At 45.1% G+C, this 26,836-nt stretch overlaps 1 protein-coding gene and 1 pseudogene across 1 annotated transcript; both read left to right on the forward strand.

The window, feature by feature from the left end:
• The first annotated feature begins 7,945 nt into the window (after positions 1-7,945).
• LRRC3C (leucine rich repeat containing 3C) lies at positions 7,946-8,713 on the forward strand. The gene has a single exon (XM_072638519.1). The coding sequence runs from the start codon at positions 7,946-7,948 to the stop codon at positions 8,711-8,713; it is 768 nt and encodes a 255-aa protein (XP_072494620.1).
• A 2,772-nt stretch (positions 8,714-11,485) lies between these two features.
• Positions 11,486-25,944, forward strand: LOC140523055 (gasdermin-A-like; annotated as a pseudogene).
• The last annotated feature ends 892 nt before the right edge of the window (positions 25,945-26,836 follow it).

Genomic DNA, 26,836 nt, shown 5'->3' on the forward strand with positions numbered 1-26,836 from the left:
GGAAAGTCCCATTATTCAAGATATGTCATAGGTTAAAGGTCTCCCAAGGAGTGCAGAGTCAGCTTTGGCTGGCTTTTGCTGACATAGGAAGAGGCATTCTCTGAGTTTGCTTCAGAGAGAACAAAGAGATTATTCCAAAATTTTATATTAAACATTATCAGTTCAAAACAAATTTTTTTAAAACAAATGAGAAAAGGTTATTAGCAACAGATGTGGTAGAGGTAAAATAAACATACCTTGGTAAGTGAATAGATATAGGGGATGAGGGAGGAAGAAGAGATCTGGGATGATAGTTCGAGGCAATGGTAGGTAAAGTCAAGCAAGTGTTGGTTTTTCCGGAATGTTGGAGACTTGGGCATGTTCCCTATATGGCATGATCTTAAGGCTCTTCACTACTCTGGTTGCTTTCCTCTGGGTGTTCAATTCAATTCAGAAAGCATTTATTATTTGGCTAAGAGTCAAGGCACTGTGGGTACAAAGACAAAAACAAAGCAGTCTCCTCTTTCAAGAAGAAACAGCTGTACACAGAAAAATGGTACCAGATATATGCAGAATAAATACAAAGTAATTGGAGGGGCATTAATAACTGGGGGATTCAAGAAAGCCTTCTTAAAGGTAGTACTTAAGTTAAACCTTGAAAGAACCTAGGGAGGAGGTAGGAGAGAGAGGTTTGGGGGAACAAAGCTTGTGTAAAGAACTGCCAGAGGCAAGAGAAGGATTATCATGTGCATGAAACTTGGGTAGGCTTGTTTGTCTGGAAAGTAGAGTGTGTGAGGGAGAGTAATGTGAGATAAGTCTGGAGGGATAGGCTGGAGCCAGACTGGGAAAGGCTTTAAATGCCAATTATAGGAGTTGATGGGGTTTGGGTTTGGGTTGTTTTCGGAGATAATAGGGAGCCACTGAAGCTTCTTTCAAACAAAATTCATTTAATTGATGTCTTTTGTTTTTAAATCAAGTCTTGGGGGGGGGGTTGGAAAATCCCCTCCAAATTGAATCCTCCCCTTATAACAATGAAAAACAATCAAGAAAAAGAGGAAACTGAGTGACTGCATCTAATACACAGCATGCAGTGGGGAGAGAGAGATTGTGTTATGTGCTTTTTGGAACCCATCTTTGATTTTTCAGTTCCTTACATTCCATCTTCCTTTGAGTGATATTTTCATTTACTAAGTTGAAATCATTATTTCCACAGTTTTTTTGATTCTTCTAATTTCATTCTGCATGAAGTCATTCAGACCTTCCCATGTTTCACTTGAATTCCTTATTGTCACCATCTCTTGCTGCACAATAATACTATATTATATTCAAATGCCATAGTTTGGGTTTTTTCAACCATCCTCCAATTGTCAGGCACCCACTTTGTTTCTGGGCCTGTACTATGGCAATAGAGTACTGCTGAGAATTGATTGGCACATTTTGGAACTCTGTTTCTGCCTTTGACCTCCCTTATCTATTCAGGCATGGATTGCTTGGTAAATATGAACAGTTTAGTTATTTTTCTTACATAATTCCAATATGATGTCCAGGACCATTAGAACAGTTCATAGCTACACCAATAAGATATTAGTGTACTCAACTTTCCACCCTCCACCATTGACTAGTCTCATTCCTTAGTCACTACCAATTTTCTAGACATCAGGAGAAACCTCAGAGTTGCTTTAATTTACATCTCTCTTACTACTAGTAATTTGGGTTATATTTTCAAATAGCCACCCAAGTTTCTATTAATTTTTTGAAAACTATTTACTTTAGATCACTTATTATTTGAGATTTCTGGAGCTGAGAAGTGACCGTGGTCAGGTTTGTGTTTTATAAATGTTGATTTAAAAGCTGTGTGATGGCTTGTAGAGGAGAGAGAAACCAAATAGGAGACTATCGCAATTACGTAGGTAAATGGTGATGAAGACCTGAGTGGTGGCCATGTAAATGGAGAGGAGGGGATGGATTTGGAAAGGTATTGTGGAGGTAAAATTGATATGACTTAGTAACTGACTGGATATGATGAGAAAGATAACTTTAAGGTTGCAACCCTGGGTGACTAGAAAGGTATGAGTAGCCCTGAGGAAAGCAGAGAAGTTAGAAGAAGGGGTGGGCATAAGAGGAAAAATACTGAGTTCTGTATAGGACATGTTATGTTTAAGAGGTCCACAGGACATCAAAAGAGAGCTGTCCCACAGAACTTGAAGGTGCAGAGAGTCATGAGGACTAGATAAGTACTTTGCAACATTTTTTTCATAAAGATGATCAACCCATGGGAGCTGATAAGATTTTCTAAAGAGAGTAGAGAAAAAAGGATAAGGCACAGGACAGAATCTTAGGAATACTCAGGCTTAGGAAACAGGATACAGATCCAGCAAAGAAGACTGAGAAGGAGCAATCAGATAGAGAGAACTAGGAAAGGCATGGTGTCATGAAACTCCGAGAGGATAGTACCCAGCAGGAGGTGGTAGCCAAATGTGCTAAATGTTGCACAAGGAGAAGGAGAACTGGGGGGAAAATACTGGGTTTACCAGTTGATAGAATCATTGGTGATCTTGGAAAAAGTAGTTTCAGTCAAGTCATGGAACTGGAAGCAAGACTGAAAGGGACTGAAAAATGAGTGAAAAGGGAGAAAGGGAGAGCAATGACTATGGACTTTTTTAATAAATTTGGCTCTGAAAGGGAGGAGAGATAAAGTCTGTGAAGATGGGGGGATCAAGCGAAGGATGAGGTAGACCTGGACATGTTTGTTGGCAGAAGAGATGAAGCAAATGGTCTGGAAAATGAAGATGAGTGATCACAAGGAAGGATCCCAGGGGAGGAAACTGGGGCAGGGGAAGATGAGTCAAGGACACAAATTTGAGGGTTAACCATAGCTAAAAGGTCTACCTCTTCCTCTGAGAGTGGAACAAAGGAGGAAAGAATAAGGGATAGTGTTTGATCTGCAGGGAATCTGAGGTGTAGAAGTGGGGAGATGAGGAAGCTTGAAACAGATGGCTTCAATTATTTTTGTAGTATGAGTCTAGGTCCTCCGCTGAGCCTTCTTCTGGAGAAGGTGTAGTGTAGGTGGCAGTAGGGAGTGTGATAGTCAGGAAAGTACAAAAGGACTGGCATGCAACAATGAGGACTTGGAAAACATTTTTAATTTAAATTTTAAAAACACACACAAAAAAAACCCAATGAAGACTTGGTTGAGATTAGATAACACAAATTTGTGTTAACTCATTAAACATAGTTGTGTAACTTCTTTAATCAGAGAAGGTAGATGGTGAGAACCATCCAGTGCTAGGATTGGTAAAAGGATGGATACCAAGAGGATGGAAGGTAAGGAATTAAAAGTGGAGACATCGTGCTAGGTGCTTGGGATTTAGAAATGGAAATAAAGATGCTTCTGCCTTCAAGGAGTTGACATTCTACTGGAAAGAAACAACTTGTACACAGACAAGTAAGATAAAATGCATATAAAATACAGGAAAGGCCTCTCATAGGTGAGCTGAACCTTGAAGGAGACTGCAGAGGTGGAGGTGAAGAAAGAGAGCATTGCAGGCATTGAAGAACCTTCACTAAGACACAGATGGAAAATGAAGTGTCATGTACAGAGTACATCAAATTGGATAATATGGGAGGGGAAGTCATTTGAGACCATCTGGAAGATTGAGTGGAACCAGACTGTGAAGGACTTTAAATGACAAGGAGTTTGTATCTTATCCTGGATGCAATAAGGACTTTCTAAAGCTTCTAGAGCAATGGAATGACATGGCAAGATTCATGCTTTAGGAGTACCATTTTGGCAGCTGTGCAAACCACAGTTGGAGATCAGGCTGGATATGGAAATCAATTAGGAGGCTGTTATAATTATCCAGGTGAGAGGTGAGGGATAGGAAGGAAGAGAAGAAAGGAGGAGAGTGGAGAGGCGGAAAGATGAAGGGAGGGAAAGAGAGAGAAGAAGAAAGGGAAGGAGATGGGAGAAGAGGAGAGAAAAGAGGAAAGGATGGGAAGAGAGAGGAGAAGAAAGGGGATGAGAAGGAGGAGAGGAACAGAGAGGAAAGGAGAGGAGGCAAGGGGAGGAGAGAAGCCAATGACAGGGTGTGAAACTTGTTGCCTCAAGGCCCCATGTGGCCATCTAGGTCCTCAAGTGCAGCCCTTTGCCTGAATCCAAACTTGAAGTTCCCCACCCTCTTCTAGTCCCTGAACCTGAACCCCAACATTTCATGGGCTTTTAGCTTTAGCCTGCACTCATCTTCTCAGCCTCTACATCTTCTCTTCTCAGTCTGTAGCTGATGAATAAAGATTTATTCAGAAAGGGAGAATTAAATTTGCAAATTATCCTGAGGTATAAGAAGGCATACTGCTAACTGGCTTCATAAACTGATATTCCCCTAGATCATATCTTGCTGCCCAGGTAATATAATCCAGAAACAAACTGGATACACATATATTCAAAGTTTTCACTTAAAGAAGCAATATTTGTAATAGCAAAGAAATGGAAATTAAGGGGGTGCTCAACAATTGTGGTATGTGATTGCAATGGAATATTATTGAGCTCTAAGAAATGATAAAATATTGACTACATATATTTGTAATGGGTATTGTTTTTCTTGCCTTCTCAGTGGGTAATGAAAAAGGAAGGGAGTGACTTTGGAGCTGAAAAAAAATTGAATTTCCAAAACAAATTAAAAGGTACCATTTCAGACAATCCTGAGAAGACTTATATGAACTGATGCACAGTAAAAAAACAAAAAACAAAAAACAAACAAACCAGGACAACAAACAACTGAAAAAAAATTAGAATTGAAAAAGTGCTAACTCCACTGCCCCTCCATGCACACACATACACACACACACACACACACACACACACACTCTCACACACACACACACACACACACACACACACACACACACACACACACACACACACACACACACTGGACTACTGCCCTTTTTCTGAGAGATTACCTCTCCTCTCATCTTCTCCATAGGTTCTAGTAGACTGGTCCAGCCAAGAAAGATTTGAAATCATAGAATACTAAAGCTAGGAGGGACCTTAATAGATCATCTGATCCAATCTTCTCGTTTTACAGAGGAGGAAACTGAGGTCCAAAAAGGGAAATAATTTGTTCAAGGTTTTACAGCAAGAACTGAAAATAATGGAGATTAGATAAACAAGGACAGAGGAGGAGAGGGCAGTCAAACTTTCGCCAGTATGCTGTTTGATTATGCTACCTCATAGATAGAGGTATTTTTTTTATTATTTTCACATTAGTTGGGTTGTAATGAAGAATTATTATAACTAAATGGGAGAAACTGTGAGAAAGAAGAAACAAAAAAAAGAGAGAGAGAACAAATAGAATACTTCGATATGCCTTCAGACGCCATAATTCTTTCCCTGGAAGTGGATGGCATTTTCCATTATGAGTCTTTTGGAGTTGCCTTAGATCGTTGCATTGCTGAGAAAGGCTGTCTATCACAGTCAGTCATCAACCACTGTCACTGTTACCGTGTACAATGTTCTTCTGGTTCTGTTCACCTCACTCAATATCAGGTTTTTTTGAAGTCCGCCTGCTCATCATTTCTTGTGGAACAATAAAATTACGCTATATTCGTAAAGCACAATTTATTCAGCCAATTGATGGGTATGCTCTCAATTTCCAATTCTTGGGCAACACAAAAAGAGCTGCTATAAATACTTTTGTACATGTGGGTCCTTTTCCCATTTTTATGATCTCTTTGGGATACAGACTTAGAAATGGTATGGCTGGGTTAAAGAGTATTGTACAGTTTTGTAGCCCTTTGGGCATAATTTTTCCTTTTTTTTTATTTGATGGAGGAATTATTACAACATAACTTTACAAAGAGTCAGAATTCAATGTATGGATTATCCATAGCTAATGAAGCAGTTCAATGTAGTATATAGGACATTGGATTTAGAGTCGGAAAGACTTGGGTTCAACACTTACTAAATGTGTGACCTTGGTCAAATCACTTTATCTGCACCTCAGTTTCCTCATCTGTTAAGATGAAGAGATTGGACTCAGTTCTAAATCTATAATCCTATGATCCAATGCTTCCCAGGGGGATCAAGTGTCCCCTCAGTGAAAAGAGGTTTTGTCTAATGAGTGCCCTCTTGAGTCACACTCACAATAACTTTTGTTGGCGTTTCTAGTATTCATACTTCCTTATACCCTTCATATCTCCCACACACACACCCCCCCCACACACACATACATACACACGCCTTTGTCTTCCCTATCTTTCAGAACAGAAGTGAACAGAAGTGGACAGAGGTGAAGGCTGAATGAAGATCCATGCTCTCTAAGAGCTGTTTGGAAGGGGCATGGAGATGCTATTTAGTATTGATGGGAGGAATTCTATAGAATGTAGGTAGACAGACACATGAGACAGCTGGGGTAGAGGCCAGGGGAGCCAAAAGGTGGGAAAAGGGAGAGGGGAATGAAGGCAGGGGAGTAGTCAGCAGGGGCTGGAGTGAGTCTCCCTACATCTGTGGGCTGGAATGAGCAAGATAGAGAGTTCTTCCCCATGGAGGGAGTGTGGGTAGCTCACCCCATCCTCACTCCAGAATACAGTTTCCTGGGGCACTGAAGCTAGAAGTTGGAGTGGGCTGGGGCTAGTGACACTTAGGGGAGTGTCAGGAAATCGGGAGGTGCTATTAGGCTTTGCTTTACTATAGGGGAGTGTCACTATGAAGGTGAGCATGGGGGATGGGGCCATGTCAGAAATAAGGGTCTTGAGAGAAGATGATGTAGGTTGCCATATTAGAAAACCCGAATAAAACAAAAGGAGGCAGGTGACTCAGTTCAGTGGAAAGAACATTGATGGCAGTGTCAGGGGACCTGGGTTCAAATCCACCTGACAATTACTGACGTTGGGCAAGTCCTAACCATCCTAGGACTACTTAGATCCCTCAATGAGATTGGGCTTGTGACCCCTTCCATAACTAGAGCTATGATCCTATGAAAGTTGGTACTGTGGTCTTTCCTGAGCTGACAGAGTCAGACAGAGAATCAGCCTCGGTAGAAAGATGGTCTAACGGTTCTCTGGTTCAAAGATGGAGTCAGGGATCTGGACACCCTAACTCCATTCTGAAGTGCTCTGTCTCTGCTCAGGTAACCAACACCTGGGGCTCTGGTTTTAGAGTCACATGGTGGGGGAAACCCAATACTGTCCCAGAACCCTCCCTATTCTAATTGCTTTCAGTTTGGTTCCTGGAAGATAAAGCTGGGGTTTCCCATGATGAGCTGAGGGAAGACAGCTCTTTCCAAGAGAAGTAAAAGCTGCAGAGAAACAAGTTCTTATGCAGGCTGGGGTGAGAAGTTTTGAGAAGAAAAGACAAAGAAAGAAAGGGGAAAAGAAAGGAGTAAGGTAGGTCTTGAGAAAGGGGGAGAGAGGTTATGGTAGGTAAGGTTAGTGAAAAAAAAAGAAAAGTTGAAAGAGGATAAAGGATGGGGGCAGGGGCCAGAAGGGAGAAGGCCCAAGTCTCTCCAACTGTTCTGGATCTTACTATCATTTCATTTTTTCCTCATCCCTCACAGTCCCTTTCCTTTAGTTTCAGCCGAATTCCCAGCACCATAGAGATCTGCCTGACTACCTCATCAGCCTGTCAGCCCCTGAAATGGAAGGGGGGGATAGAAAACAGTGTCCCAAATGAGGGCATGGAGACACAGGGAAGGATTTAGGACCCCTCGAGATTTCCAGTAACCCAACAATGGGACCTCAGATGAAGATCCCACAGAGGGGCCCCTTGACCCACTAGGGACCTTATGGATAGAATTTAGAGAGATCACCCCACCTAGACCAAGAGAGATCCCACAAAGCAAGGACTAGGACTCCTTCCTGGATACCTCCTGAGCAGGATCAGTGGGAGTATTTTTTATTCTTTTTTTGTGGGGGGGCAATTACCTTCTTCAGGTCCTGCCTAGCCTGAGAACTATGCTGATCTTTGGTCATGATCCGGCCAACCATTCATCTTTCCTTCCTCCTCTTGTTGGTGATGGACATGGAGGGCACTATGCCCAGTGCCTGGGCACCTCCCCGGGGCTGCTATGTGGCAGAGGAAGCTGGTGAGCGTACATTCCGTTGCAGCCAGGCTGGCTTGGTTGCTGTGCCTCTGGGCATCCCAAATGACACCCGTAAACTCTACCTAGATGCCAATCGGCTGGCATCTGTGCCTGCTGGTGCCTTCCAGCATCTTCCTGCCCTGGCTGAGCTAGACCTGTCGCACAATGTCCTCGTCCGCCTCTCGGATGCTGCCTTCCAGGGTCTGGGGAACACTCTGAGATACCTGGATCTCTCTGCCAACCAACTGACATCTGTGCCTGCTGAGGCCTTTAAGGAATTACAGATCCAAGTGAACCTGTCTGCCAATCCATGGCGCTGTGACTGTGCCCTTCAGGAGGTGCTGAGATGGGTGAGGTTGGCTCCAGGTACTGGGGCAGGCATTGTCTGCGGACCAAGTGCTCGGCCAGAGCTGGTGGGACGGGAGTTTCTGTCACTGATAGAGGAGGCAGAAATGTGTGGAACTGGGAGAGGTGGGGCCCGGCGAGGCACAGATGCCGCCCTGCTTGTCACCATGGGAGGCTGGCTTGCACTAGTAGTGTCCTATCTTGTGCACTACGTGCGGAGGAATCGGGAAGAAGCCCGTCGTCCACCAAAACTGCCTCCTACCCTGCCAGCCCGCTCTGAGGATTCATCCATGCTCAGCACTGTCATTTGATGCTCGAATTATTCCTTTCCCTTTTGCTCCTGGACAGTGCTTCTCTGACCACCTTCTCCCATCCTATTCACCTTAGACCCCTTGTATTCCTAATGCTGCTGCTCCATCCACTGCTGTCTCTCCCACTTCTATTATCTACATCTCTTCTCTGTCTCCTCTTGGCCAGCTCTGTCTCCCCTAAGTATTGACCCTCTGCCCTCTCTGCCTCCTTCTTTCCGCACTGATAGTCAGCTAAACCTTAGTACCCCCTTTCCCAATCTCCTGTCCCAAGGTTCTCCCTTCCTTAGCTCATCCTTTGTCCTTTCCCCAGCCAGCCCTAGTTCCAACCCTGTTCCCCATGCAGAATCACTACCTCTCTGTCTTAGCTCTTATACACAGGACTGCTCCTCCCCTCCCCCTTACTAATGCTACTTCCTTGTTAAAGGAAAGATCTCATCATACATCAGGCTGGGAGTGGGGATGGAGGTAGGGGAAGATGAGGGTATGTGGTCTGATAAGTCCCCTTTACCACCATAACTAGTGTATCAGAGAACATTCAATAGAAGTACAATTTGTAGCTTCTTGAATACCTTTCCCATAGTTTCTTGCTGTGGTGGATAGGGCAGGTAGTCTTGGCTTACAGTTCTCCTGGTAACCTCACCTCCACCCTTGGGACCTCCATGCTGGACTCGATCCCTGTCTCCACCTTCCCTCCCACCCTCTACCTCCTGATACCAGAGTCTATTTGAGCAGAGACACAAGAAACATGAACTGAGCTATGAATTAGTGATGATAGACTGGGGAATCTTGGGGGTTGGGAAATGAGAGGGTATGTTCAGATATTGGTCAGTAGGAGGAGATTGACAACTGGTACTATGTTTCTTCTATCTACCCCCCTCACCTCATCGTCTCAGCGACCTGTACCATCCAGTCTCCCCAGTCCTGAAAAGAAGAGGGGAAGGACCAACATTCCTTATCTTCTCCCCAGGGGAACTGCAGAAGAAGGTGGGGGAAAGTTGGTCCCTGAACTTAAATCTGCTTGGAGTTTAGTGGAAGTTCCAGGAAGACTCTGAGCAGAGCTGGCTGCCAATGAGCTGAAATGACTCTTCTAGTTCCTTGGGGACATCTCAAAATGCCATTTCCTTTCCCAATGCACTCACAGAGGACCACCCTCAAACTGCTCCTGGGAGAGAGAGGGCTGTCTCTGGGTGGCTTGTGGGTGCCAATGGAAACTGGAGATAAGGGCCATGTTCTCAGCATCCCCAACCTATGTGGGATACAGGCCCATGGGCAGGGTCAAGGGGTGGGAGTTCATGAGAGATGAAATCTGGTTCCTCCTCTGTCAATTTCTATCCACTCTCTCCCACACCTGATCCCTTTCTTTACTTGTCCTGTCTTTTTTCTGGTGCCTCCTCCCATAGTTTTGCCTTTGGAACCTCGCACCCTCACACCTTCCAAAAAAAAAAAAAATCATACCCAGTCTTTTGGGTGAATGGGCTCTGTATTCTTCACTTTTAAGTTCTCCTAATTTCTTCTAGACTGACCCGTCCAAGAAGGGATTGAAACCTTCTGTCTCCCCTTCCCCTTCCTCTTTCACTAGGAAATGGTAGAAATCTAATAACCCATTCCCCAACCACTCAGAAATGCCAAGGGTCTGGCATTCTTTTGGCTGACAAATTGGCAGCACTTATGATCAGCCATTTTGTCCCTAATAGGCTTCTCAAGGGGAAAGGACATGAACTTTTCATGAACACTCTTTGGGCCAGATGCCCCCTTCCTCTATCCCCCCTTACCCCACCATATAAACACTGTCAGATTCACCATTGCTCCTTCCCTCCCCACTCCCTAGGGGCAGGTTGGGGCAAGTTTTGCTAACTTCTGGGAAGTGAACTCTATGGGGACATAAGGGTGGGGACAGGTGGCGCACGCCTATCTCTCCATTAACAAGGATACCAGGAGCCCCATTTGATGTGCCCATCATACCTGAGAGGTATCCAGTGAGTGGTGAGACTAAACTCTGCAGAGAGAAGGATCTCCTTTGGCCTAAAGTCTTACCCTGAAACCATTTGGGCACTTCTAATCTCCCAAAGGTGAGCTGGTAAAAAGACAAGGGATTCAGCAAGTGAGGGCTCTTTGGGTCTGAGAGGATCTATCTCTGGCATAGACATTTGTGGTAGTGGTGAGGGAGGGGAAGCAACATTCTCCTCCTTCACATTGGCCTGTCCTCTACCCAATTTCCCTCTCCTCTATAAGTTCATGAAAATACAAGGGATGGGGAGAGGAGCAAATGAATGAGAAGTCCAGTAAGAGATGGGATTTGGGGAACCATATGGGGAGAGACATCTGTTCTCTTTGCTTCTCTCTCTTCAGGTCCCTGGATTAAGATCTGTGAGATGCAGGGTCTGGGGAGGTGGGAGTCAGAAACAGCTGCTTCAGCTAAGTCAGAGAAGCGAGGCAAAATTGTCTGCTCTATGCCATGCAAGGGCAGGGGTAAGTGGGAACTCTCCCAAAGTGGGGCAGTGAGTATAGTGTCAGAAGATGTGGGAGACTTTGGGAAGATGGGGCCAACAGTGGGCTGGGGTCCTGGGTGATGTCCAGGAGTGAGAGGAAAGTGCCAAATATACTGCCATCCAGGTGTGACTATTATCCAGTTTTAGGGAGGGTCTCCCACAAGGGATAGGGGAAAGAATCCAGGTCAAGGCTGAGAAGAGTGGGGGTGGCCGGGTAAAGGCAGAGATAACCTGTTCTTGGTTCATTCCATCCTCCAACATTCTCTGCCAGGTCTTAGGAAGCATGGCTCCAATGTTTTGAAACACCACCCAGGCCTTGGTATGGAAACTGAATCCAATGGGGGACCTGATTGCCCTGGGCAGCATCATTGATGTTTCACACTTCCGGCCCTTCTGCTTGGTGTGGAGGAAGAGGAAGGGCACACTATTCTGGGGAGCCCAATATGTCAAGACAGATCTCTCTCTCAGAGATGTGCTAGAAGCCGGAACTAAGCTGCCAGGTATAGTCATCCATAATAGTACTCCCCCCCACATACATGCACACACACACACATACACACACATCCCTTCCATGATCAGGAACACAGCACTCATGCAGAAGACCCTGGACACACGCCAGCTACATATACTGTCCTCAAGCTATTGCATTCATGTACTGAGGTGGGAGAAGGAGAAAAACCCAACCACTGGTTTATTCAATTGCCCATTTCCTTTTGGTCTTGAGTGCCAACTTTTGGAGAAAGCCCTGATATCAGGCAGGGAAGACACTGTACCAGCTCACTACAACTGCTTTGGGACTAACACACATCTCTAAAAGAGGCAGACTGGCCAGTGATGCTAAAAACAAGAGACTCTGATTGCAAGCATGTTTTAAGTCACAAAGAAGTAGGGCGGCTTAGTGGATGAGAGCTGGCCTTAGAGTCATGAAGGCCCAGATTTGAAATCCACCTCTAGAGCATACTGGCTGTGTGACCCAGGGCAAGGCACAATCTCTCCATGCTCCAGGCTGTCACTCTGAGCTACAGAGAAGGTGCTGACCTACACTGGCTTAAAGTGTTTTCTCACAAGGAACTTTCCCTATGCCAGTGAAATCACAAGTCTGGTCCCAGGCATTTTAACTCATACAAGGAAAATGATAATATCTAACCCAAGGTCATGAGGAATGGAGGAAAAGTCAAGGGCAAAGGATATAAGTGGGTCTCTGTCTCCAGAGGGACCTCATCTGGCCACCACTTCTTTCCTCATGAGACCATGGCAGAAGAAAGCAGGGGGTTGATGGTTCTTCAAGAGTATTCCCTCTGGACTTGGCACACCCAAGTCAGGCCAAGCTCTCCTCATTGCTGCTTTCAATATGGGGACATATGGGTTCCATCCTTCAAACATCAGGGCAACTCAGCAACCCAGGGAAGGAAGGGCCAGGGGTTTTGGGGGTTGTTTTTTTTAGGAGAGGGAGGATCTCATTTAGTACATCAGATTGGTTGCCTATTTCTGAAGTCACAGTCAGGGAGACACCAGGAATTGGTGGCTGATGCCTCATCAATTACAGCATGGGGTTGGATGTTCCTAACGTTTCTAACGTTTCAGATATGGAAAGGGGTGTGGGGTGAGAAGGGGAACACAGCCAGGCAGGGAGAGGGGGTGAAGGCTCCATCAGAGGCACTCACCCGGTGACACACTGGTCTTGTGAATCTCAAAGAGGTCTGGGGGGGAAAAACTCTCAAATCACAGACACTAAAAAGGGCATACAGAGAAAAAAGGGATAAGGCACAGATCCAAGGCACTGACTTGGAATGTTATCATATCTAGAAGTGAATATAAATTGAGTGCACACTAAATGAATTAGTAGCAAGTAGGTAAGGAGAAAAGGCACAAACAACTGGAGTGGAGTGGGATGTAATTAAGTGGGGGCAGCCTAGGAAGTTCTCACTCTGGAGATCATGAGTTCCCTCTTTGACTACCACCACCCACAGTTAAAGGGTGTGTGTGGGAGGGTATCTTTCTGTTGGCATCAGGGTCCCTGACCTCTAACTGCCTGGGTCTTGGGGACCACTGACATATCTATATCCATATGGATGAAAGGAAGGAGGGAGAAAAAAAGGAAGAAAACAAGTATTTGTTAAGCACCTACCATGTTCCAGGCACTGTGCTAAGACTTTACAATGTTACCGTGTTTGATCCTTACAATAATTCTGGGGTAGATGCTATTATTATCCCCATTTTACAGATGAGGAAACTGAAGTAGGCCAAGGTTAAGTGACTTACCCAGGATCACATAGCTCAGAAATGTCAGAGACAGGATTTGAACTCAGGTCTTCCTAACTCTAACCCTCTATCGACTGTGCCACCTAGCTGCCTTTGGGGTTGGAAAGTGGCCAAGAGAGTGTGTTCTCAGAGATATAATATATTCTGACCCAAAACTTGTCATCACAGCCACGCCTCTTCCCCACCTCCAACCAGCAGGGAGCAGCATGGGGTAGCCACGGGGATATTGAAGCTGGGGGACACAAATACCACCAATCTCCTGATGCTCATTCCCAAAGGGAAGATATAAGGCACAACACCTGAAAGGCACCCCATCACCCGGCTCCTCCTCTCTATCTTCACCCCTTCTCAACAACTACAATCTCCCCAAACATACACCAGCAATGTTCCCAGTGAGTCTATCTTCATGGACATTTGCTACCAAGGCCCTAGCATGGAACAGCTGTGCCATGGACAGAGGCAGCTTCACTTACTGCCCTTCCCTTCCCTTCCCTTCCCTTCCTAATCCCTAGGGTTAGGGATTAGGACTAGAACAGTCACTTCACTAGCACAGGGAATTCCCAGGTGAAGAAAATCCCTCTGTCAATGTCAGTTAGCTTCTCTCCTTCACTTATCTTAGAGAATTGCCTAGAGCTCTAAGAGTTTGAGTGACTGGCCTAGAATTACATAGTCATGATATGTAAGAGAAAGGACTTGAACTCAGGTAACAGCATGGAAAAAAGATGGCTCATAGCCTGAGTTAGAAAGGAAAAAGGAAATTCATACAAAGGAGACATAAGAAATCAGAAAGCTATCTGGGACCATTTAGTACAGGACATCACTCAAAATATAGTACCATGTTGGTTAAATTATATGTAGTACACTGTGTTTAATAAGGTGGGAAGTATGGGGTACATAATTGTAAAGGTGGCACAATGGATAGAGTGCTGGGTCTGGAGTCAAGAAGACTCATTTTCCTGAGTTCAAATCTGGTCTCAGACAATGACTGTATGACCCTGGGCAAGTCACTTAACCTTGTTTGCCTTCGTTTCCTCATCTGTAAAACAAGCTGGAGAAGGAAAGAGCAAAATACTCCAGTATCTCTGCCGACAGAACCCCAAATGAGGTCACTGTTTCAGACATGACTGAAAACAACTGAACAAACAACAATCCTAAAAGGCTTGAATAAAACAGAAGTTGCAATTCTTAAAGGGATAAACCATCATCTATCCAGAAAACACAGCTCTCCAGAAAGACCTTTTCTCAGTTTATTAAACATCTCCTATCTATAAGGCTAGGAAAGTGTGTTCGTCCTTCATTGCCGAAGATCATGCCATCAGAGAAATAATGACATGACTTGCACTTGTTTGAGTGAGGGAGGGCTGTGCAGGTCACCAGCCTCACTTCTCCTCCAGAACTATCTGAATCCAGTGATGACTGGAGATGACCCAGGATGAGGCACTTGGGATTAAGTGACTTGCCCAAGATCACACAGCTAGTGAGTATCAAGTGTCTGAGGTGAGATTTGAACTCAGGTACTCCTGACTCCTGCACTGGTGCTCTATCCACTGCACCACCTAGCTGCCCCAAAGACTTAAAAAAAAAGGGGGCTTGCCCTCAAGAATCTTACATTTAATCAGTCAATAAACACTTATTTACCTAATACACTGCAGGCTAAGCCCGGAGGATACAAAAAGAGGCAAAAGACAGCCCCTGCCCTAAAGGAGATTATGATTTAATAAAGGGGAAAACATACAAAACAAGCTACATGTAGGATGAAAAGGAAATAATTAACAGAGGGAAAGCACTGAAATTAAAAGGGGTTAGAGAAGGATTCCTGTGGAAGCTAGGATTTTACTTGAGGGAGGTTAGTAGTTGGAATGGAAGAGAGTTTTCCATGCATGGGAAACAGCCAGAGAAAATGTCCAGAGCCCTGATAAGGAGGAGGCAGGGACAGAATACATGTAACACACAAGCATAACACATTGTAGAGTACAATCTGAGCAAATGAAAAGTTCAAAGTACTTCAAGGAAATTTGAGGAAGAAGAGAAAACGCTATTTTCAGCTGAGAGAGAATGATACCTAAAGGCTTCGTGGAAAAGGTAGCACCTGAAGGGGAAAAACCATTTTAACAAATAGAGATAAGGATAAAGTGTATTCCAGGCACAGAGCAGAGTTGGTAGGGTAATATCAAGGACCAGCTAAAAAAAGAATTTAGAAAATGGAGTATTTGAAGGGGAGTAATATGGCATGAGGCTAGAAGGATGGTTTGGACTCAGATTGTGAAGGGTCTTCAAAATCCAGCCATAAGTTTATGAATCTAAGATGAGAAAGGATCTCAATGGTCTGATCCAATTCCCCAACTTCACAGATGAGGAAACTGAGGCCAAATGTGGTTAAGTGATTTGCCTAAGATCACATAGGGTCTATGAATCAAGATCCTCTGACTTCAGGGCTAGTGTTCATTCCATTGTACCATGTTATGGCAATATATGTACATGTGTATGTTTGTATGTGTATGTATATACACACATCTATGTATGTGTGTGTATATATGTATTCCTATAACCAATAGTCAGACAGTTAAAGTTTTTTTAGATAAATGACATGATCACAACTGTTCAAGACGGACTGGAGAGGGAAGAAACTAGATACAAGGATACCAGTAAAGAAGCTGTTAGAATAATCTAGGACTGGTAGCTTGAGAGAAAGCAGTTGGGTGGTACAGTGGATACAGCAAAGGGCCTGGAATCAGTGAGTTCAAATCCAGCCTCACACACTTATTAGCTGTGTGACCCTGGACAAATTACTCAACCCTGTTTGCCTCAGTTTCCTGATCTGTAAAATAAGCTGGAGAGGGAAATGGCAAAACACTCCAATATCTTTGCCAAGAACACCCAAATGGGGTAGCAAAGAGTGGGACACAACTGGTAAGTGATTGAACTGGACAAAAGAAGTCTTGAAAGGACTCCAGAGAGAAGGGAGAAAATGAAAGAAGGAAAGTGGACAAAGGAGAAAAGGGAAGAAACTGGGAGAGGAAGGAGGAGAAAGGAGGAAGGAAGGAGGGAGAACAAAGGAAGGGAGAGGGAGAGAGGAGAAAGGAAGGCAGGAAGAAGGAAAAAGAAGAGAAGAGAAGAAAAAGAGGAGGCTCAGAGGGAGGAAGAGAAAAAAAGAAGGGAGAAGAGGGAAAATGGAGGAGGCTAGAAAGTACTAATATAGCCTGTGGCAACTGAGCAGATGTGAATGATGACAAAGAGAGAAGACTTATACGAGTCTAAGTATAGACAAGAATGGTGAGGCTATCAACCCAAAGAGGGTAATTGGGAGAAAAGGCAGACTTAGAAGATCATGAGCTCTCTTAAGGTTTCTGGTTAACCAGTGTCTATTCATGTCTTAGCCAGTGTCTATTCATTTCACTGTACAGTTAGGGAAATTACAGATACAAACTCATGTCACTCAGTAGCTGGGTACAGGACTAAATCACAAAATGGTGGCTCCCAGATGGTCCCTATCAATGTCCTCCTTTTAGCTCAGAGGCCCTTATTCTAGATCTGGTGTTCTTAAGCAAGGGTCTCTGGTCTTATTTTTTTTTTTAAGTATTCAATATAACCGTTTTCCTTTGTAACTCAACATATTTTATTTTATGCCTTCAAAAACATTCTACTGAGGTCAGGTCCATAGGCTTCACCAGAGTGTCCAAGGTGTCCACAACACAAAAAAGGTTAAGAACCCCCGTTCTAGGTCATGACCTTTCCTTTAGAGGATCAGGAACCATTCTCATTTGGATGTCATGTGCAACTCCTAATCTGGTAGCTAATACCTTTGCAGTGGTTTTAGGAATCCTGCTTTTTTGTTGTCCCTTCTCTGTCCTGAAGACAGGCTGTTTAAATTCCCTACCCTCAAGTTTGAGCCACTCTGGATTTTTTTTCAATTATTGTTCTTTGCCTTTAGAGGAAAGAAAGGAGGGCATCTGTTACTGAGAGGAAATCCAGGTACTTTTTGGTGGAAGTTTATTTACAGGATAACAAGATGAGCTCTGGGGTCTCTATCTGGCAGCACCAAGAAAAGATATAAAGATCGCAATTCAAGGGAACAGTGAAGAGAACATGGAGGCTGGAGTGAAGACTGCAGCCATTGGGATACCCGTAGATATCACTGTTTCTGCTAGTGGCTCCCATAAAAACTGCCTGGAGATTCAGAAGCTCAGCATCATGGATCAGATGGAATCCTTAAAGAAGTGGTAAGGTCCAGGTTGGTAAGGGATGGCTGAAGGAGAGAAGATAAGAGCCAGAGCACAGGGATCTCCCTAATGGGTTCCAGCCCTGCTCTCTTTCTGTAAACACAAGCTGGTAAAGACATAAAGATACTCTGATGCTCACAAACAAATCCACAAATACATGGGTTTTCAAAAATTCAAAAACACAGTCACAAGCACTCATGGACACACAAAGATACCTAAATACAGACACTCAGAGAGACCCCCCCCCACATAGGCACATGTGAATAATTAAGACCTAGCATTCATATAACACTTGAAGGATTGCATAGTGTTTCACATATGTTATCTTGTTTGATCCTCACAAACTCTGGGAGGTAGGTGCTAGGATTATCCCTGATTTACAATTGAAGAAACTGAGTCTGAGTGAGATTCAGTGATTTGGCTAGGAAGGTCTGAGGCAGAATTCAAACTCAGATCTTCCTGACCTCAAGTCCCTTCCTCCTCACCGTACCACCTAGTGGCCATATAATGAACTCAGAGACACATACACATTTCAGGTAAATCGAGTGGGTCAAGCCAGGCCCCAGCCCCTATGGCAATCACTCACTGACTGTCTGGACTGTCCCACTCTAGTGTCTGGAGCCCAGGAGAAATAGGGAAGGGGTAGCCCACAGTGGGACAGCTAGACAACAGAGGATGTAGGTTGGGAAGAAAAGCTGCTGTCCAAGCACAGTCCCAAAGCCCAATGAAAACCATGATTTTTGCTCTCCCAGGAAACTAAAGAAGCCAGAGCCATCTTTCCTGAAGAAGCTTCCAGAGCGTGGGGAAAATCTGTATATAGTGACAGAGGCAGTGGAGATGCTGAAGGATGCTAAGCTGGAGAAAGCTGGGACTGGCATCTCCATTCCTCTCCTCAAGTCCCTGGGGCTCAAGGTTGGAATTCTGGTGCCTCTGGCTCCTCTCAGCACTCACCCACCCACCCATTCCTTCACACTGGGAAAGCCAAGGCATTTCTTTGCCTTCTCCTCTTGAACCTGCCCAGCTCTATAACCTTTTTCTTCACACTCTCCTTAATATTGCTCCTATTTACTAATTTCGCCTAATTACTTTCTAATATTACTCCAGCACAGTGTCCATGTTAGGACACTGGACTTGGATTCAGGACGACTCCAAATGTTCAAGTTGTGCCAGCTGTGTGATCTGCCTTCCACTGGAAACCTTCCCGAATCCTTCTTAATTCCAGTGCTTTCCCTACTTTAATTATTTCCTGATTAGCTTATATATAGATTGCTTTGTGTATATTTGTTTGCATGTTATCCCTTCTATTAGATAATGAGCACCTTGAAGGGACAGACTATTTTTTCCCTGTTTTTGTATCCCTGGCACTTAGTAGGTGCTTAATAAATGTTTATTGATTTATTGATCCTTGGCAGGTCATTTAATCTCACTAGGTGGTGCAGTGGATAGAACACTGGCCCTGGAGTCAGAAGGACCTGGGTTCAAATTCAGATTCAGACATTTAATAGCTGCGTGACCCTGGGCAAGTCACTTAACCTCAATTGCCTCCACTGCCAAAAAAAAAAAAAAATTAAAATAAATAAATGATCTCACCTGTCCTGTGTAAAATGAAGCTGTTGGACTTGATGGCCTCTCTGGTCCCTTTGGGATAGCCGGTAGTATAGTGGATAGAGTGCCTGGGGTGAAGAAGATGCATCTCCCTGAGCTCAAATCTGACCTCAGACACTTACTAGGGGGTGACCCTGTCTGCCTCAGTTTCCTCATCTGTAAAAGGACCTGGAGAAGGAAATGGCAAACTACTGCAGCCTCTTTACCAGGAAAACTCCAGGCGGGGTCACCGAGTCAGGCAGGACCCTTCCAGTGAGTCAGGCACTGCGCTTACACTTTACAAATATGGTATCATTCGGTGCTTTCAACCACCCTGTGAAATAGGTTCTACAATCATTTCCATTTTACAGTTGAAGAAACTGAGGGAAACTGAGGTTACGTGACTGGCCTGGGGTCAACAGCTGCATTTGAACTTGGGTCTTCCTTTGTCCAGGCCCAGCTCTCTGTGCAGTATGATGCCACCCAGTGGACCCTTCTATCTTGACTAGGTCCTCCTGACTCCAGGCCCAGCCTTCTATTCACCCAGCTGCCTAGGCATCATGGCACAGTGAATGAAGAGTTCAAGTCTTTACTTCTGGCACTCTGGCTATGTGACCCTGGGCAAGTTATTTAGCCACTAAGTCAGTGTTCTAAGTTACTCTCTGAGGCTAGACGTGGTGGAGAAGTTACTGACCTGCATTGATGGAGGGAGTTTTCTCATCTGGGAGTTTCCTACAGCAATAAAATCACAGGTCCACTCCATTCCCCTCTCCCTCCAATCCTTCTAAGGCCAGGTCAAAATCCAAGGACTTTATCTGTATCATACTTAAAATATTTTGCAGAATTTCTCCCTCTATGGTCTCATTTGGGCCTCATGTTAACCTTGAAAAATAGGTCATCTTCATTTTTACAGTTTTCAGGAAACTGAGGCATAAAGAAAGTAAATGACTTAACTAAAGTCACACAGCTAGGGGTAGCTAGGTGGTGCAGTAGATAGAGTATCAGACCTGAGTTCAAATCTAGCCTTAGACACTTACTAGCTATGTGCCCCTGGGAAAATCAGTTAACCCTCTTGGCCTCAGTTTCCTCATCTGTAAAAATGAGTTGGAGAAGGAAATGGTAAACCACTTCAGTATCTTTGCCAAGAAACCCCAAATGGGGTCATGGAGAGTCAGACATGACTAATCAACTAAACAACAAGAGGTTCTCTCCACCCCACTCTATCCCTCACTCCTGTGTTCCCCTCAATCTGAGTCCCTCTCTCTTTAGTCCCTCTCCTACTTCTATGGCTTCCTAGCTGTGTGACTTAAGATGAGTCAGCAGCAAGATTGAACCCAGGTCCTCTGATTCTGAATCCAGCATTCTTTTCACTATAAAAACCTAACAATGGGCCAAAATGGCAGAGAAAAGGCAGGGACTCACCTGAGCTCTCCCCAAGATCCCACCAAATACCTTTAAAGAATGCACTAAAACAAATTTGGAAGTGGCAAACCCACAAAAGGATGGGATGAAATAATTTTCCAGCCAAAGACAACTTAGAAGTTCAGAAGGAAATGTCTGTCATATTTGAGACAGTAGAGCATAGGCCAGCACAGGTCACACCAGCATCCACCCAGCCCCAGCAAACTAGAAGCAGGCCTAGAATCAGCAGTGGCAGTAGCTGTTTCTGGAGCTCTCAGACCACAGATGATAAGAGGGTCAACAACTGGTCAGAAGGGGCCTCTTTGCTAACAACTGAGGCAGGGCTCTGTTGCTTTGCCCATACTCAGATCCAGGTCATCATCCTGGATGGCAATCCCAGGGTGAGGAGGAGCACTGACTAGCACAGCAGAGCTTGTGGCCACAGGGCAGCAAAGATCCTCATTACAGTCAAGCAGAAAAGAGTGCTTGTGGTGATTCAAAGATAAAAGCTCAGGCCAGGAGAGTAGTAAACACCTCTCCTTAGATCAGACTGCCTTGGAAGAACTGAAAATTTACAGGTCCCTAGAAATATCTCTGAAAACAGCTGCACTAAACCCCTAAAACTTAGGACAGTGCACCCTCCTGGAAGCAGAGCCCCACTTTAGCAAAGAGTTAAAAGTCAAGGAATGTCTGGAAAAATGAGCAAACAAGAGAAGAAAATTCTGATCACAGAAAGTTACTATGATGACAAAGAAGATCAAAACCCACACTCGAAGGACAATGAAGTCAAAACTCCTCCATCCAAAACCTCCAGGAAAAATAGGAATTGGTCTCAGGTCATGAGAGAGCTCAAAAAGGATTCTGAAAATCAAGTAAGAGAGGCAGAGGAAAAATTAGGAAGAGAAATGAGAGTAATGCAAGAAAACCATGAAAAAAGAATCAACTGCTTGGTAAAGGAAGAACAAAAAAATACTGAGGAAAATGACACCTTAAAAAACCAGACTAGGCCAAATGGTAAAAGAGGTACAAAAGAGGTACAAAAGTTCAATGAGGAGAAGAATGACTTGAAAAGCAGAATTGGCTAAATGGAAAAAAATATACAAAAGTTCACTGAAGAAAAGAATTCCTTAAAAAGCAGAAATAACCAAATGGAAAAGTGGCACAAAAATTCTCTGAAGAAAAAACTCCCTAAAAAGTAGAATTGGCAGAATGGAAAAGGAGGTACAAAAACACTGAAGAAAATAAATCCTTAAAAAACACCTGATAATGTACATGTGTGCCAACGTGTTTTGTGACCATAGAGCATTACACAAATATAGGTTATGGTCATAATTATGATTTCTACCTTTCTTTCTTTCCTTTCCCATGTGGATCTCCCAGCTTCCTCCAGGGTTCCTTTAGCTTCAATACTGTCATCAATGTCCCTTTGGGCTCCATCCTGGCCTTCTGGTTAAAACAGCTTATCACTGGAGAGAAAAATTGGGGTATGTTGCCATAAAGGGAGGATGGGGAAGGAAGGGAGCAAACCTGTCTTCCTATTTGGGCCCAGAAGACCATTCTCCTCCTGGATTTCCATTCTAGCCCTTTTCTTCCCAATCCTCCAGAGAAAGTCTATAGCCCAAAATTCCCTCGAGTTATTTCTTTCCACACTCCTGCACTTCTCAATTTCCCCACTACAGGTCCTTTGCTCCCTTTTTCTTTCTCTAAGCACCCCTGTTCTCCCCTCCTTCCTTGTTGGGTTCCTGGACATAGCAAGGAAACAATGATAACCTCTGCCTTCCCCTTCTCTGTCCAATGCAGATATCTCCTATCTCAAAGATAAAAATCTGAAAACTTTCACCTCCTCTGAAGGTGGATATGGCCAAGGGGCTCCTCTCCCCTCTCTTTTTTTCCATAATCTGATTGGGCTAAAAGGAGTAAAGAAACTCTTGGGCAGGAAGGGTTTGCCTGGCTACCCAAGCTCTAGAAGTGGGAAAAAGCTGTGGTGAAGGTGCTGTGGGCCAGTGACGGAGGTGGAAAGAAGATGATGAGATCAATTTCACGTCAATACATGGAGGTGGGGAGTGGGAGGTGGGGCACAGTGAGGAGGGAATGGAATTCTTCTGTAAAAGCTTCTTAGGTCATTCTGCTGCTCCCCCTTGTCCCCAGTCTATCTGCTGAAGAGGGGAAGAGGTTAAATTAGTATCTGAATCACTACTGTCAGTCTCTTTGTGTCTGCCTCTCCTAGGGTGTCTCTGACTTTGCTTCTGCCCTCACTGCAGGACTCACAGGCCAGACAAGACGTAAGTTGCTGAACTGTCCTCTCCCTTCAGCACCAGGCTCCATCTTGGGAACCAGAGTTGAACAATGAGGAAGTTAGAAATACTGGAGGTGCCTTCTCCCAGAGTTTCCAAAAGCTCTAATCCAAGAGAAGGAAGTGGGACTCTACCCCATTGCTATCCAAAAGTTCTTTTGGAACTGGAGCCTTGATGGGCAGAGTTGGGGGACTGGGACAGAGAAAGAGGGAGAGGAAGAAGGAGAGGATAATGGAGAAGGAAAAAGAGACAGGAGGGAGAGAGAAGGTAGAAGAGGAAGGAGGGGGAGGAGAAGGCAGAGGGAGAGAGGAAGAGAAAGAAAGGGTAGGGGGAGAAGGGAGAGGAGAGGGGTGGAGAGAAGAAAAGAGAAAAGAAGAGAAGGAAAGAGGAGATAAAGAAGGGGGAGGAGATAGGGAAAGGGGAGAGGACCACACCGGGGGCAGTAGGAAAACACAAAGAGGCAAAGGGACTGAAAATGGAGACAGTTTCCAAGGCAAAAGGGAGGGACCAGATGACCAGATATGTATGGAAAGCTACTGACTGAATGAATGAATACTAGCAGGAAATCTCTGGACATAGGAACTGGTCCCAGCCATGATGTTTCCATAGCGGGATTACGGCCTGAGCCACCCTCCCAAAGAGCTTAGGGGATTCAAAGCACTTCAAGCTGAGGTGGAAGCAGAGATGCCCATTTTGAAGAGCATGACCTTGGACCAAAGTGCAGTTCTGTTGGAGGCCATCCTAGGCTTCTGGGCCAGGCCAAAGCTCTGCAAGAGCTAACGGACACAGTGAAGTGGGTGGATGCAGGAGTATGGGGTATGGGCTGGGGGATGTCAGACAGCTTCCCCACATCCCTGAAAACTTGTAGCTAGGTCCCACAGGAGGGAGGTCCAGAGAAAGGGGACAAAGCTCCCTATGTGATGGGGGAAACATCTCCCCTCCCTTGAAGAGTCCTCTTTAGGAAGGGGAGAGATGATTCCTGCCCTGGAATAGACTTCCCCTGTCCTGGGAATGCCCAGTGAGTGTTCCTATCAAAATTTAAACTCCACTTTCTTCAGGAGGCCTTTCCCAGCAAACCCCACTGCTAGGACCTCTCCTCTGAGATTGTCTCTCATTTAGTGTCTCTATATTTTGGATGGACATCATTATTTGCTCTTGGCTCTCCCCATTAGAATGTGAGTTCCTTGTGAGCAGCAACCCTGCTTCTGCCTTTCTTTATATCTCCCATACTTAGCACAACACCTGGCATGTAACAATCCCTTAATAAACGTTTGTTGAATTGTTGGCTCTCTCTTTCCCAGATGAACCAAGCCAGTGATCCAAGGATTCCTGGGAAGCCCTGGGGATACAGTTTGCCTCAGGCAAACTCCACCCTGTCCTGGCTGGGAGCTTTCTCTACCTGTTAGGAGCACTCCAAGGGAAGGAAAGTTGATAGCTAAAGGTGGGTCCCATTGGAATGGCCTCCACAGAGCACATTTCTATGATGCCTGTGTTTGAACAGTGTTTGTAGCGCCTTCCTTCCACTCTGCAAAAGGGCAAATAGCCCAGCCTCCACCTCTATTGTCCCCCAAAGAAAGCAGACTCCCCAGCTCACCTGCCCTGTACTCCCTTTAGAAGCTCTACTAGAGCTGACTCAGTGGTCCTCTCAGCCTCTGTCCTCCACCTTCTTCTCTGATCCTTTTCCTCTGCCTGTCCCCAGAGCTGAGTGAAGGGCAGTAACATCGGCTGGCCACGTCTGTGGAGGAGAGAATCCTCTCCTCACAGCTAGAGCTGGTAAGGAGATGGGGGAGGGGCAGGGGAACTGAGGACAGGGTTCAAGGACCAGACAACACAATCAAGTTTTAGAGTTAGAAGAGGCCTCAGACATCAAAGGTCCATTTTGCAACTGCCCAGAGAAGCAGCCTGCTTTGGCCAAAGTCCAGCACCTCATTGTGACTGAGACAGATCACATGGTACCACATTACCTCTAGGGAGCCTAGCAGGCAAGAAGCAGAACCAGAGGTCTGGGAGAGTGGAGGACAGCAAGAATAGGGCTGGCTTGGGATTCAGATTTATTACAGACAATCAACAAAATCAGAGGTTGGGCCCATGGGGGACACACTCTACTCCTTACCTTCTAACCACCAGATGAAGACCATCCTGGACCAGAATTTCATTCGAGCTGAAGCAGGACCATTCTGTCTTCATTGTGAGCTCCTCCAGAGCTTCCAAGGAGAGGAACTGACTGTGACCCAGGCCCTGATAGGTCTCTGTGGCCTTGACCTACAGGGTGATGGTCCCCTCTTTTCCTGGGAGCCCAATGTCCTGCCTCCCCTCTGTACCCTATATGCTGCCCTTTCTGTTTTTCAAGTACTATCTAGAAATTCTTGGTTTGGCAGCCCCTTTACCAGGGTCCATACCACCCTGGCCAACTCAGGGGTTAATCTTGGGGGATAGGGAAGATGGAGTGGGGCTTGGGGAGCAACTGAGGGGAAGAGCGAATCCGTTTCCCATCCCCCAGGTCAGAGCTTCCCCTAGACCTGGGAAGGCTCCTCCTGCGGTCCACTTTGCTAGGTAAGGGCTTAGGGGACCTAGAACTCGGAGCCTCCAAAGAGTCAAAGAGTTTTTCATCCATCAGCCATGAAGTGGAAGAGAATGTGAGCTCCCATACCAATTTGCACAGTGAGGGGTTTGACAAAACTGGGATGTCCCAGGGTAGAGATGGCCTAGAACTTCTGCCTGCAAGGGATAAGCTAAACTCCTCAGTGTTTGATCTATATGGTGACAAAAGCTTTTTCAGTCATTCAAGTCTGCTGATGAAGGGGGGTGAGAACCCAGAGATGGCAGCCATGAAGGCTGAGACCATGAGATTAGCTGCTGAGTTTGATCACCATTCTCAATCTCTACAGGCTGAACACTGTCAACTAAGACAGAGGTTTTGGGGCAGTTTGGGTCCCAAGATGAGTTTTGGGATGGGGGGAAGAACCTCAAAATTCTTCTAGGAACTGAGGTGGGAATTTAGGGAGAGGGAACTTAAGAACAACTGTTCAAGAAATGAATTATAGAGGGAAGCTTGAGGGATAGCTCTAGATCAGAGAGACCTGGAGGTCTCTCTGGAGGTAGATCGGGAGGGGGGAGGCATCCTCTCCCAAATTTCCTTTAAAAAGCACCAATTTTGCACGAATCCCATAGAGAGATCTTACCCCCTTTCCATGTCATTCTGACAGTCAATAAGCATTTATTAAGCACTACTGTGTTACAGGCTCTGTGCTAAGCTCAGGGATACAAAAAAATGCAAAAGATGGAGCTTACAGTCTGAGACAACATGCAAAGAACTAGGTACAAACAAGCTCAGCCACAGTCATAACCATCTCGCTGCTTTTCAGTGAGAGTTGGTCTCTCTGCAATTGCCACTTTCCCCAAATGTTTCTCCCATTTCACAGGAAGGATACATGGAGCTCCCTAGTAAATGGGAATCCTCCCTTGTCTCCCTCTCTCCCCAGGATGATGAACAAGTGTCTGAGTATGACTTTTCAGGGTCTCACTGCTGCCACCTGCCGGTTGCTGCCTTTTCTCTTGGGGTCAGTGCTGCCAGTCTTCCCTAAGTCCTTTGCTTTCTCTCTTGTTTTCTTCCTTTCTATCTTCACTTCTTATGAGGGAGTGGAAATAACAATAAAAAAAGAGAGATTGCCAAAAATACAAGGAAAAAATGCACAGTTGTGTGATTTTTGTCCCAGTGTCTTTATTCTGCTTCTCTGGTACAGAAGAGAGTGAGAAGTGTTAACTAGAGGCTCCCCAGACTTTCTCTTTTTATTATTTTTACTATTGGTTTTCCTACCATACACCATTCACCCTAAAGCCCCCCCCGGGAGGTTAGACCCCTGTCATTCAGTG

The sequence above is a fragment of the Notamacropus eugenii genome, chromosome 2, assembly GCF_028372415.1.
Source record: "Notamacropus eugenii isolate mMacEug1 chromosome 2, mMacEug1.pri_v2, whole genome shotgun sequence".
Classification (NCBI taxonomy): Eukaryota; Metazoa; Chordata; class Mammalia; order Diprotodontia; family Macropodidae; genus Notamacropus; species Notamacropus eugenii.